Source organism: Mirounga leonina, unplaced genomic scaffold (assembly GCF_011800145.1).
Source record: "Mirounga leonina isolate KUSES-001 unplaced genomic scaffold, KU_Mleo_1.0 Mir_115, whole genome shotgun sequence".
NCBI lineage: Eukaryota > Metazoa > Chordata > Mammalia > Carnivora > Phocidae > Mirounga > Mirounga leonina.
In genome coordinates, this window is record NW_023270268.1 from 28,761,517 (window position 1) to 28,775,344 (window position 13,828).

Genomic DNA, 13,828 nt, shown 5'->3' on the forward strand with positions numbered 1-13,828 from the left:
GATTAGCTGTATTGGCAAATACTTAAAGGGATGTCACAAAGAGGAAAAACAAAACAACTAAAATGCTCATGAAAGAGAGGTCAAGTTGGCTGAATCTAAAGAAGATGGTTTCTTTTTTTTTTTTTTTTTTTAAGATTTTATTTATTTATTTGACAGAGAGAGTTAGCAAGAGCAGAAACAAGCAGGGGGAGTGGGGAAGGGAGAAGCAGGCTTCCCGCAGAGCAGGGAGCCCGATGTGGGACTCGATCCCAGGACCCTGGGATCATGACATGAGCCGAAGGCAGACGTTTAACCAACTGCGCCACCCAGGCGCCCCAAGAAGATGGTTTCTAAAAATGAAGATAAATGTCTTGGGACGCAGGCAATTTTCCCCTACTGGGGATGGGGGCATGTCATAATGCTGAAGTGTCCTCCCAACTCTGAGAACCGATTTTATCCGTCCCAAATATAGAACAGAAAGGCAGTGTGGAGGTTTACTACTTCACTGGCCCCTATCTTCCAAGTCCTGTGACTAAATCTGTCCTTAACCTTTAGGAGTTAGGTCACCTCAGGGAAGTCTCTTGGACTCTCTGGGTTTGCTTCCTCTATAAAATAAAAATAATACACTCCATACAGACTTCTGGAATTATTGGAAGGCTTTGCAACCTATAAAATGCCGCATAAACACAAGTTTCTGTTTCCATGGGATAAGGCAAGAAGGCCCCTTAACTCAGCCCTCCAGTTTCTTTTTTCTTCTCTTCCCCTTCTACTCTGTTTAAGGTTCTGTCCACACCCAGCTATTCCTGGCACCACCCCTAAGATGCGCCTTATCTTACTGCTGCAGTACAGGAAAGACTACTACTACTCTAAGGCTAAATGCAGTCTTTTTCTGCCCTAAGGTAGGGAAAAGGGTCAATAAAGTCAAGAAGCAAAGTCTGTAAAAACCACTGTCTACATTTTTCATCCTGCAACTACCATCTCTAAAAAACAAGTCAACCGCTGAAACGGACTCTGAGAAATCACTTTCAGCATGGCTTTGCAGAATATTAAACCCCTCAGACAACTTTAACCCTCATAAAATAATGTGTCCATGCAATTCACCCCCATCCGTTTTTTGAACTTTGCAGCAGAATCATTCATTTTTGAACTGTGGTCTTTAGAATTCAGGTCTGGGAGAGGAGACTGTAAGAACTTCCATAAACTTGCTCACAGGTAACACACAATGTCCCCTCTTTTCTCTAACCTGACGCCCCACCTCCAGCTCCTATGTGTGTTCAGGGAGATGGTACTGAGGGAACAGACTATGGAGTCGGACTGTTACGGTTCAAACACCAAGTCCATTACTGTGGGGAAGTGCCTTAATTTATCTGCAAAACGAGGACAATTCCTACTTCAGAGCTGAGGTTTAACTAATGTAAATAAAACCCTTGGCACGTGGTCAGCAGACAATAAATGGAGCCATCAGTATTATCTTCCTGGCGTTCCCATCGACGACAAGCCGCAGCCATCTCCCGAGCCTTAATCTTGGCGACCTCCCAGACCAACTAAAATTTAAACCCTCAACTGTCATTCTGCAAGTCTTAATCGCGGTGAACCTGCTGGCTCGCAATGCAGCCAAACCGGGTGGCAGGCTGAGCCTTCCTTCGGATTGCCTCGCGGATATTCCACGGCATTTGAAGTCCGGGGCGAAGCTGGGGAAAGGCTTCAAAAGAGGACTTCAGGGGACGAACAGTGTAAAGAGCTGGGACGCAGCACCGTCGCCCGCAGGACTCAGAGCCACCCGCCAAGGGGCGTGACCTTAGGAGAACAAGCCGGAGGGGCGTGGCTCCCCCCGCGAGCGGTCCGCCTCGGCCCTGCGTGGACTCCGGCGCCGACGGCCGGCCGCGTCACTCGGCGCATGTGTAAATTCTGGGGGCGGGCGGGCCGGTAGAACGCGGAACTTCTGGGAAAGAGGGCGAATGGGACGGGGAGAGCCGAGAAATGCACGCGGGGGGTGGGGCGGGACAGAAAGCGGAAGAGTTGAAATCAGCTGACCGGGTCTCGTGACAGCCTGGGCGGTGGCGACGCAGGCGTATTGGAGCGCGGTTGCTGAAAGCCTGGGCGAAGATGGCGGCCTCCAGAGCGAGCCTCTGAGAGGCAGAGGGAGGAGGCGGAGGGGGCGGGGAGGCCGGGCCGCCGCGGCACCAGGAACCCGCGGCAGCGGAGCTACAGGGCCCCGAAGGGGGAAAGGGGAAGTGGTGAGGGGGAGGAGGCCGGAGGGCGCCTCATCTCACTCCGGACGCAGAGCCGGCGGCGGGAGGAGCTCGGGCTGGAGCCTCTCCAGCCTCCCGCGAAGGTAAACCGTTCCGGGCACCGGCCTCTGGGGCTCTGCCTCATCCCCTCCCCACGCCAGGGGGACTTGGGGGGCTAAGGACAGGAAAAAAGAGGGGTGGTGTCTTGGCCGCCGCAGCCTCCAGCTGCTAAGGAAAGCAGATTACCCTCCCCCAAGGCTGCTGGTCTGGTTCCTCCCGTCGGATTCCCCCCTGGCTCCAGGTGACATTATCCCTGGGCGCTGCCTTGTTCAGCCCCACCCCTCTTTTTCGGATTGTTTTTCCGTTTTCTAGCCACCATGGTCCCCAGATTCCCTCTGTACATCCTTACCCCACACACCCCTTACTCCCCTCTGGGCTCCGCCCTCAGGATTACCTTCCAGCTTCCTAGTCTGAACACACTTTGTGCTGGTTGCCGGCAACTCTTGTTTCCTGGGGTCCGCGACCTTCCTTCCCCCCCACGTCCGGTGTAGACTTTGACTTTCTTTGCTTAGCTTTGTTTCGTTTCCTTTGGAGATGGGGAGCACCCGCGTCGTTTCTTCTCCAGGCTCTCCCTTTTCCAAAATCAAGTTTACCCCCCAGGTTTTTCCTTTCCTGCAGGGGAGCTTATTTTCAGTGGCCTTTCCTTCACTGCTGTGATTTTGCCTCTGAATGTGGCCTTTGGAGTGGGTGAAGTAGGACTCAGACGCTCAGTGAAGTGGCGGTTAAACGCAGATTTGACTTATTAGACTTAAGAAGAGTGCCTTCCCTTAAACCGTCTTATTGTAGGGTGTTCAGTTACCTACTCTTGTCTTCAAATTGTTTTCTTTATCAGTTGATATTTTCAGATTGTTTCCTTTATCAGTTTTTTCCCAGGGGGGGTAAAAAATCTCCCCGTAATGAGGCTATGGTCTCCCAAAGTAATGATTTCTCTCTTCCCTTCTCTGCTTTTCCCTTTTACCCTACTGTGATTTCTTCTGAACAGGAGGGCCTAGGCCTGATGCTTTTACCTCCTCTATGAAGGGCTTTACAGTGTTGGGTTATTTTGAGCCTCTTGGAGTGTAATGTCTTCGCGAAAAAAATTTCAGAATATTTCTTTAGGCTCTGCCCCAGTGACTGTCTTTCTTGCTGTATTTTCTTTTTTACTTTATGGATCTGATCGATTTCTAGGTTTGAAAGTACTATCTGCTGAATTTGAGGAAATTACAGTGGTCGGGTTTTGTAGTATATTATCAGTATTCTGTGAGTCTATGGAAATATGAAATAGGATTTGCCCTAAAAAGTTAAAAAAAAGGGAAATTTGAAAAACTCGTCAGCAACTCGCTATCCGAAAAAGACTTGATTCACATTTCTTTGGTTTCTGGAAAGTGCTATATTGTTTGACTGAATTTGGCATATAACCTAAAACCTTGTTAACATATTAAATGTAATATTAAACAGTGTTTAAGCAGCTATATCTCAGACTTGGCTTTTGCTATTAATGTCACAATGGGGCATAAATCCTGTTTAGAAAATGTTACACTGTATTCCCAGTTTGAGAACAGGAAGGAGAACATATTAAGGGAGGAAAAGAATGGTCAGAGGGTTATTAAGAGAGGAATGTCAGGAACCTTAAGTCTATAGTCCAGTTCATGGAAAATACCACCATTTGTATTCCACTGGGAGGCAGTGGATGTTCCTCTTTTTCTAAAGTGACAGTAAATAGGCTAAACCCAATGAACATTATCAATGCAAAAGTTACGGAACCATGGAAAACAGGAGTTATTTGTAACAATTTAGCTTTATCCACAAATAGAAGGTAGTTGCTGAGGTGGACTATAACAATGCTGGCTTTATTAAATTTGTAAAAAAGGTTGATAGTGGAAGCTGGTTCTCAATAGATACTAAATTACAGTTGAAATAAAAGATCTGTTTTAACTAATTTGGCTCCGTCCTTAACCAGTTCTGTTTACACAGGTGATTTTCATTGCACTTACCTTTCCCCCGCTTCTCTGAGGTACTTAAAACTAGTAAAATAGAAGCAAGGCTGTGCAGGTAAACTATAGCAAAGATTTGGTTGCTAATAGTTTCAGGCCTAAATGTTGACTGTAATATTTAGCAGTGGTTAAAGGGGAGTTGTTTTGAAAGAAATCCTTTAAGTCAGTGTTTCTCAACTTCATTAAACCCAATAAAGACTCCCTTTTTATTCCAAACAATTTGTAACACCTGCTCGATTATTTGGAGATAGTTTTTAAATAATATAACCACCTTCTGACTTTGGTCCTGGGACAAAAAGAAGATTTGCTGTCACTGTTGCACCAAAAAAGAATGGGACTCACTTTAAATTCTTGACTTTTTTTTTTTTTTTTTTTGAGCACTGTTAAAGAACCGAGGTCACCGAGCAAACCGTTGGCCAATCTTTTAAGGTGAGAGGGTATACATGAATTCAGTGTCACCTTCATTGGACACAACTGGATACTGGTAAGAAGAGTTCAGCTAGAATAGCTGACAAGTTGATGAAGGCTGAGTGCACCTTCTTCCAAGCTCTTTCTCTACAAACTCACTAGGCACTGTTAGAAAAGATTGGAAAGAACCCTGGGGAGTGTCTGTTGTGGTGCTGACCTAGAGGAGGGGAAAAGCAGCAGAGCTTTCAAGAGGGGCACAAAACTCTGATTCTTTCTCTGTCTCTTTTATGGAACAATAACCTTAATCTGTGAAGGGAAGGGCATCTCTGCTGGCCCCTTGGTTAGCATTCACTGAGCTGGGGCAATGCAAGAAAAGGGGAAAGAATCTCCTCTGGGAGGGGCACTGAACTTAAAACTGCAGCCAGGAGGAACAAGAAGATCACACCCCTGAGATCCAGGGGTATAGTGTATGCCTAAGACTGAACCTTAATCAGAACTACAATGATTCTATCTCCAACCCCCTGCCACTATAAGAAGTTTTGAGTAACAAGTGAATGCAGAATATTACTAGGAATAATATCATGCAAAGAGGCCACAGCACAAAGAATCGGATAGACATGCTGTAGTAAACCATCCCCCACCATAGGCACCAGCTATTCTGTAGATTTTTGAAGCCTGGGGTACATTGAGAATAACCATAGCAACAGCAAATCATAAATCCAGCCCAACTCCTAAACAGATTAACACAAACCCTGCACTAAAGACCCAGCAAAGAAAAGATGTGTCCATTTCCAGTCACAAAAATTATTTACCGCAATCTCTACTCTTCTATACGTGTCCAGCTTTCAAACAAAATTTATAAGGCGTACAAAAAGGCAGAGAAAATTCCCTAGAGAAAGCAATCATCAGAAGTACACTTAGATTAACATAAATGCTGTTATCTGCTAGGGAATTTAAAATGACTAATATGTTAAGTGGATAACATGCAAGATCAGATGGGTAATTTTAGCTGATAGAAACTATAAGAAAGAATCAAAAGAAATGCTAGAGGTATTATTACACAGTAAAGAAATGAAGAATGCTTTTGGGCTTATCAGAATTGACATAGCCAAGGAAAGAACCAGTGAAATTATAAATGGTAGAAGAAATTTACCCAGCTGACACAAAAAAAAGTTAAAACACCCTAGAGCTTGGGAATAGTATTAAACATTTTAATATATGAATGATTAGAATCCCAGAAAAAGAACAGAGTAGAAGAAATATTAAAATGCTTGAGGAAATAATAGAAAAATTTCCAAAATTAATGTCAGACATCAAACCACAGATCCAGAAGCTTAGAGAACACCAAGCAAGATAAATACCCCCACCACCACCCGCCCCCCTGCCAACTCAGAACACACCTTGACATTATATTTAAACTGAGGAGGTAAGTAAACAAAGGACAGAGAAAATCTTGAAGGTAGCCAAAGAAAAGAGAAACCTATACAGAGGGACAAAGAGTTAAAGCAGAGAAACCATGCAAACAAGACAGTCGAGTGACAGCTTTAAAGTACCAGAAGAAAAAAACAGCAAAAATATTTTTCAAAAATGAAGACAAAATACAGACACTGTCAAACAAAAGCCAAGAGGTTCAAAAATATAATCTCTCCATTTACATGATAGGTACATTCCTAGAAAATTATGTGCATATTAAACTCTGCAAAATGTACTTTGTGATTTATATTTAATACAGAATTAAAATTGGGATCAGTTATAAATAGGTTTTTACCTATGTTAATGCTCAGTTGGATATTTGAAAGTCAGTTGAGGGTAGTTCTTCAACCTGTGGGACTGTCTTGTACATTGAGGGGCAGTTAGCCCCATCCACTAAATCATAGTACAGTAGTCACCCCTTGTTCACTTTTCATAGTTTCTTTTACTTGAGGTCAGTAGCAGTCCAGAATCAGATGATCCTCAAAAAAAAAAATAAAGTTCAGCGGTCTCCTAATGCTGTATCACATTTGCCTGTGCTATTTACCTCATATAATCTCATCGCATAGGCATTTTATCTCAAATCAAAAGAAGGCTGAGTGTAGTGCAGTAAATTTTGAGAGAGATCACATTCACATAACATTGCAGTATATTGTTATAATTGTTCTTATTTACCGTTAATATGTCAGTGTACCTAATTTATAAATTAAACTTTATTATAGGTATGTACATACAGGGAAAGAGTCTATATGGGATTTGGTACTATGTGGTTTTAGGCATCCACTGGGGGTCTTGGAACACATTTCCTGTGGATAGGGGGGACTACTTTAGCGTTTCTCTATTTTTTTTTTTCCTTAAGATTTTCTTTATTAGAGAGCATGAGTGGAGGGGAGAGGGAGAAGCAAACTCCTCACTGAGCAGTGATCCTAATGCGGGGCTCGATCCCAGGACCCAGGGTCCAGGACTTGAGCCGAAGGCAGACCCGTAACTGAGCGAGCCGCTGGGAGCCCCTACTTTAGTGTTCTAATCATAGTGCCTTTAAAATTGTAGTCAGTGGTTTTCAACACATTTTTCTGCTTCAGCAGTTTTCACATGCTCAGCACATGCCAATCAGTAACATCTCTTAAAGTATGGAGTGATTTCTAATTGTGGGAACTCCTTTGAGAATCACTGATTTGGGAATATTTTTGTAGTGAGTAACTTAAATCAACATGGTTGTGATCATCTTTACTAACTTAGACTAAGTGTCGTTCAGTAAAATTTATTTTATCAATAAAGAGAAACATAATTTGCTAGTAGTTCTTTCACAGGCTCTTTATTCAACAGCCTGCATATTTGAGTTTTACTTGCACTTCTAGTGGACTGCTTATGGAGAGTAGTGATCTCTAAAACAACAAAGTTGGGCGCCTGGGTGGCTCAGTCAGTTAAGTGGCTGCCTTTGGCTCAGGTCATGCTCTCAGGGTCCTGGGATCGAGTCCTGCATCAGGCTGCTTGCTTAGTAGGGAGTCTTGCTTCTCCCTCTGCCTCTCCCTCCCCCCTGCTTGTGTGCGTGCATGCGCGCGCGTGCGCTCTCTCAGATTTGAGAGGCAGATTTTTTTTTTTAAGATTATTTATTTATTTGAGAGAGCGAGAATGAGAGAGTGTACATGAGAGGGGGGAGGGTCAGAGGGAGAAGCAGACTCCCCACGGAGCAGGGAGCCCGATGCGGGACTCGATCCCAGGACTCCAGGATCATGATCAGAGCCAAAGGCAGTCGCTCAACCAACTGAGCCACCCAGGAGCCCCTCAGATAAATCTTAAAAAAATAAAACAATGAAGTCTACATTCAATGGGATTTTATTGTTGCAGCGTTCTAAGTTGCCCTTAGAAGTAGGCCAAACTGCCTAAGCGGTGTTCACATTTTTAGCGCATGGCCATTGGTGATGCCTCTGTGAAGTTGATGAGTAAAAATTTGATCTGTGATGAACAGATCAAAAACAAAACCCCAAAGCAATCTAAAATAATTAAATTTTTTTTTAAAGATTTTATTTATTTATTTGACAGAGAGCGAGAGAGGGAACACAAAAAGGGGGAGTGGGAGAGGGAGAAGCAGGCTTCCCGCTGAGCAGGAAGCCCGATGTGGGGCTTGATCCCAGGACCCTGAGATCATGACCTGAGCCGAAGGCAGGCGCTTAATGACTGAGCCACCCAGGCGCCCCTTAAATGTTTTAATTTTGTCAAGTATAGTTGCCAGAACATGAAGGATTGATAAGGTTATGAATATAGGAGATTTCCCCTAATATTTCATAAATCCTATGCTAATTATAGTAAAATTTAAATTCTTATACATGGATTTCAGACATGTATTCCTTAGTCATCTAGTGCTATGAGGTTTCTCTCCGCCTCAAACTTCTAGTTAAGATACAGAATGTATTTTGGATGTTTACCAAATCTTAAGAGTAGATAAAGCCATTCCCTCCCCCAACCGTAGATGTGCTGGGTTTAATTTTAAAAGTGTAATTTTCCCTTTTTTTTTTAGTTAACTGGTAGATTTGAGGTGTTCTGTAAGATCTGAAGAACTATGGCAGAGTTAGGAATAACAGGAATATTTCAGAAAGAGCCAAAGGAGAAACCTACATGTTGCTGTTTTGTGTTGGGTGAAAGGGAAATTGTAGTAGCCTAAGCTCCTTGTCTTTTAATAGTGTGTTTGCCTATTAGGATGCTTACTATAAAACTTCCTCTAAGAAGAATTTGTAATATGCTTAGGAAATTTAGTCCTCCATTATGCATTCACTACAGTGATAGAAAAAACAGCAACAAGTTAAAACATGGCAATTGAAAATCTCTTACCGGGCGCCTAGGTGGCTCAGTTGGTTGGGCGACTGCCTTCGGCTCAGGTCATGATCCTGGAGTCCCGGAATTGAGTCCCGCATCAGGCTCCCTGCTCAGCAGGGAGTCTGCTTCTTCCTCTGACCCTCTTCCCTCTCGTGCTCTCTCTCTCTCATTCTCTCTCTCTCAAATAAATAAATAAAATCTTTAAAAAAAAAAAAGAAAATCTCTTACCTATTAGGGTCTATTTAGTGTAATAGAGGAAGATTATTTAGTACCTGTTCGTGAGCTAAAGAAGAGCTTATTGAACTAGAGCATTTTGTTCTTGCAGAGCCAAGTTAGCTTCAAAGATAAAATAGAAATTAGGTCTAAAAATTTTCAGGAATGTGTACAAACAAACTAAATGATCATTAGCATCGATTTCATAGGATTGCTTAAATGAACACATTTGTTTGGGTTTTTTAGGTGAATATTCAGGGCTGTTTTTAAGTTTTGTTTTTTTTTGTTTTTAAGTTTTGGAAAGGAGAGTCATAATCATGCATCTTTCTTAGAAAAAAACTTTTTGTTACAACAGCTAGAGGTCTATTTTGTGAGAAGAATTATTCCCTCGGATGACATCAGCATACATGTGATTAAAATGTAAAGACGTGTTCTTTTTCAATATTTATATTGCATAGGAATGGCCAACAAAATTAACTACTGTGATATTTATGCTTGCCCCTCCCCCAATTAAGATACTATTAAAAGTGTTTCTTCAGATTTAGGGGTTGCTTTTGAGTTTCCCTTGCCCTTTTATTTCATGAATATATATCTGATTTCTAATTGGAAAGGAATGGATTTTTAAAGAATGGGGAGATGGATCTTAGATTATTTTGCCCTACCCTGTGGTGGTGGAAGTATTTAAAAGTTCATTTTGATGTGGCAGACAAGGTAAAGGTTCAATATTATAACTTCTGGGCAGTTATTTGGAGATAAGATTGTCAACTGAAATTTGTACTACTGGATTTCTTCTCCAACCACATTTATCTCTGGAGTTCGTGGGTTCTTCAGCGCTTTTAGAAAGCTAAGTTAGGATGTATTAAAACCTTACTTTGTGATCTATTTTATAAGCTGTATATTTATTTTTTTAAAAAGATTTTATTTGAGCGAGCAGGAGCATGAGCAAGGGGAGGGGTAGAGGGAGAAGCAGACTCCCCACTAAGCTGAAGGCAGACCCCTAATGACTGACCCCCTTTATAAGCTGTTTGAAGACCCCTGTACACGGGCACCTGGGTGGCTCAGATGGTTGGGCGTCTGCCTTTGGCTTGGGTCATGATCTCCAGGTCCTGGGATAGAGCCCCATGTCAGGCTCCCAGCTCAGCGGGGAGTCTGCTTCTCCCTTTGCCTCTCCCCCTGCTTGTGCTCTCTCTCTCTCTCTCAAATGAATAAATAAAATCTTAAAAAAGACCCCTGTACAGTAGGTATTATACACATTACACATACTGATTTGTTACTTATTTAGAAGGAAATGCTTTTGCCTCTACTTGTGTTATATATTAAAACATGAAGCTGAAAATTAAAAATTAAAAAAGAAGGGGTGCCTGGGTGGCTCAGTCGTTAGGCGTCTGCCTTCGGCTCAGGTCATGGTCCCAGGGTCCTGGGATTGAGCCCCACGTCGGGCTCCCTGCTCAGCTGGAAGCCTGCTTCTCCCTCTCCCACTCCCCCTACTTGTGTCCCCTCTCTCACTGTGTCTCTGGCAAATAAATAAAATCTTTAAAAAAAAAAAAAATTAAAAAAGGTTAAAGTTCATATCAGTTTCCCCCATACACAGCACATTCTAAGACAGTCTAGTTGTAACTTTTTAATCTGGGTAAAAATTAATGTTCCATTAACTGTTTATATTTTGTGCTCGCTTCAGCAGCACATCTAAAACTGGAACGTTAACTATTTATATTTTTACCTTTTATTTGAAACAAGTAGCCAAGTGATGTAATTCACTCAGATTTTGAATCCAGTTACAAATAAATGTAGGCCTTTAAAAAGCTAGTATTAAGGGATTCTCTCTTTGGTTATTACTCAAGATGAGCCTTTGCCTTAGCAGTGGTCTCCTTCCCCCTGCATTTTTAATAGGATATAGCTGTATGAGGAAATATTAAGTTAATAAATTAGTTCCTGTATGGGGCACCTGGGTGGTTCAGTTGGTTAAGCAACTGCCTTCGGCTCAGGTCATGATCTCAGGTCCTGGGATCAAGCCCCGCATCGGGCTCTCTGCTCAGTGGGAAGCCTCCTTCTCCCTCTCCCACTCCCCCTGCTTATGTTCCCTCTCTTGCTGTCTCTCTCTCTGTCAATTAAATAAATAAGTAAAAATCTTAAAAAAAAAATAAATTAGTTCCTGTCATGTGACCTATACCATATTTTCAGGTGTAGTGTCACAGTGTAGCAGAAAAACAGCATTTCTGTAGGCGAGCTTGGTCAGAAAATAAAGGTAAATGCAATTCTCCCCCCAAATAAATTTTTCATCTACAGCCAAGTTGAGAGAACTTTACATTACATACATACTCGTATACTCATCTCCAAGATTTTCACATTAACATTTACTAGTTGCTTTATCATATATCCATCTTTCTATCCATCTTATTTTTTTTAAATATTTTATTTATATGATAGAGAGTGCAAGCAGGGGGAGCAGTAGAGGGAGAGGGGGGAGCAGTAGAGGGAGAGGGAGAAGCAGGCTTCCCGCTGAGCAGGGAGCCCGATGCGGGGCTCGATCCCAGGACCCTGAGATCATGACCTGAGCCCAAGGCAGATGCCTAACCATCTGAGCCACCCAGGCACCCCTATCCATCTTATTTTTTAATGCATTTCAGGACAAACTCATGTTTTTAATTCATTATTTGAGAGCAGAATTCTTTGTTACAGACTCAAAGTGTAAAAATTAGTATCTCATCTGCTCTCTCCAAGTTGTTTTAATTGTGTAAAAATTAGTCTCGGTGGGTCATGCAAAATGTGCTTTAAAGGCACATAGCGTTTATTAAAGCCATTTCCTTCATTTATTCACTAGTGTATCACATATGGTCCCCAACTTAATGATACCTTAACTTAAAATCTTTCAACTCTATGATGGTGTGAAAGTGGTATGCATTCAGTAGAAACCATACTTTGAGTGTTGAGTTTTGATATCTTCCCAGGCTAGTGCTATGTGGTATCCTACTCTCGTGACCACGGGCAGTGGCAGCGAGCCGCAGCTCCCAGTCAGCCATGCCGTCACAAGAGGGAACAACTGATAGGCCTAGAACCATTCTGTTTTTCACTTTCCGTACAGTATTCAGTAAATCACATGTGCTACTCAATACTTTGTTATAAAATAGGCATTGTATTAGATGATTTTGCCCAACTATAGGCTAATGTGTTCTGAGCACATTTAAGGTAGGCTGGGCTAAGCTATGATGACTGGTAAGTTGTGTATTAAATGCATTTTCAGCTTACAGTGGGCTTATCAGGAGGTAACACCATAGTAAGTCAAGGAAGATCTGTATTTTTCTGAGTATACACATTCATCTCTGGATAAATGAGGGCTTTGTTTTTACTTAAACACAAGACTTGCACATACACTTAGTTTTGCTCTGTGTGCAGATTCTTTTGCTTACAGCTTGGCTATAATCTGTCTGGGTGTCTGTGGTGTTGAGGCCATTCAATCTGTTTTTTTGTTCTTAGTATCAATTTGGTGTAGACTTCTGCTTAGTGGACTCTCAAATCCTGTGGTTTTGTGTCAAAATCGTATCTTCTGAAAGATCGGTCTCATTTTATTCATAAATGGTCTTAAATGGATTGCAGTTTTACTGCCAGTAATAAATTAGAGAATGTGAGAACATTAAATGTTCGAAAGCATGAAGCAAGGGAATTCACTGAATAGGGTGAATCTAGCCAAAATGCCTGTGTTGCCCTGAATTTGGCTTTTTAACCCTTGGAACAATTCTCTCAAAAGAACAAACTGCAAAGTTGCAAAAAAGCTCTGTTGGTGGTACAATAATAAGGTATGGAACGAAAACAGGTGAAGCCAACTTAAAAAATTGGAGATGCTTTCTGTGTGATTTAGTTACAAAGAATATGTAAATTTGTGTTTTGCTCATCAAAAAAAGGGTAGGTCTTTGAGAATTTGAAGTGGGACACTATTGCAGGAATGAGGGAGATGAATTATTTTTCTTTAGATTTTATTTATTTACTTGAGAGAGAGCAAGCGGAGTGCTCCTGAGAGCGCGCGCACAGGGGCAAGGGGTGGGGAGTGATGAGAAGCAGATTCCCTGCTGAGCAGGGAGCCCGACACAGTGTTCCATCCCAGGACCCCAGGATCATGACCTGAGCCAGAGGCAGATACTTAACTGACTGAGCCACCCAGGTGCCCCGAAGGAGATGAAATTTAAGCAATAATGAGTTTGAACAGATAAATTCTTGTTAACTTGAGTACGTCTTAACAACTGGCAGGGTGGCAAGTGTTGATGCAGCTGCTACCAAGATCTCATCCAACAAGTTTTACATTTTTTTAGTTGGACAGTTCATTGCTATTTAGAGAATGTGCCTATAAATGACTGTTATTGCTCTTACCTGTTTGATGCTTGAGCTGCTTGATACTAGAAGTTTTGCATATTTTTCATCACTATTAATGGGAATTATGGTTGCCTAAGAGTTTTTGTCTATGAGCAACAATTTTAGAAACACTTTTGGAGCTTATTAAAGAAATATGTAAATATTAATGGAGAAATACATAAATATTAAATGGACCATAGATTATTTGTAGGGAGTGAAGTTCTTTTTTCCAAAAGTTTCTCAAACCATAGTTAATTTGTAGATATCAACAAATTTAAAAATATTATGTTGGTTTCATGTAAAGAGATACTTCTAACAAGTGAAATTCCAAATGCG

The 13,828-nt window shown here is 41.9% G+C and overlaps 1 protein-coding gene across 3 annotated transcripts in view; it reads left to right on the top strand.

The window, feature by feature from the left end:
* The first annotated feature begins 2,080 nt into the window (after positions 1–2,080).
* The window catches only part of DNAJC13 (DnaJ heat shock protein family (Hsp40) member C13), a 123,874-nt gene continuing 112,126 nt past the window's right edge, over positions 2,081–13,828 (top strand). Inside the window, exons 1-2 of one of the 3 annotated variants that reach the window (XM_034994710.1) lie at positions 2,081–2,314; positions 4,622–4,727. In XM_034994710.1, coding sequence (XP_034850601.1) covers positions 4,687–4,727 — 41 coding nt within the window. In that variant the 5' untranslated portion in view covers positions 2,081–2,314; positions 4,622–4,686. Of the gene's footprint in view, positions 2,315–2,388; positions 4,728–13,828 lie in introns of those variants that run through there. The other 2 variants (XM_034994720.1, XM_034994729.1) reach the window with 2 other exon arrangements.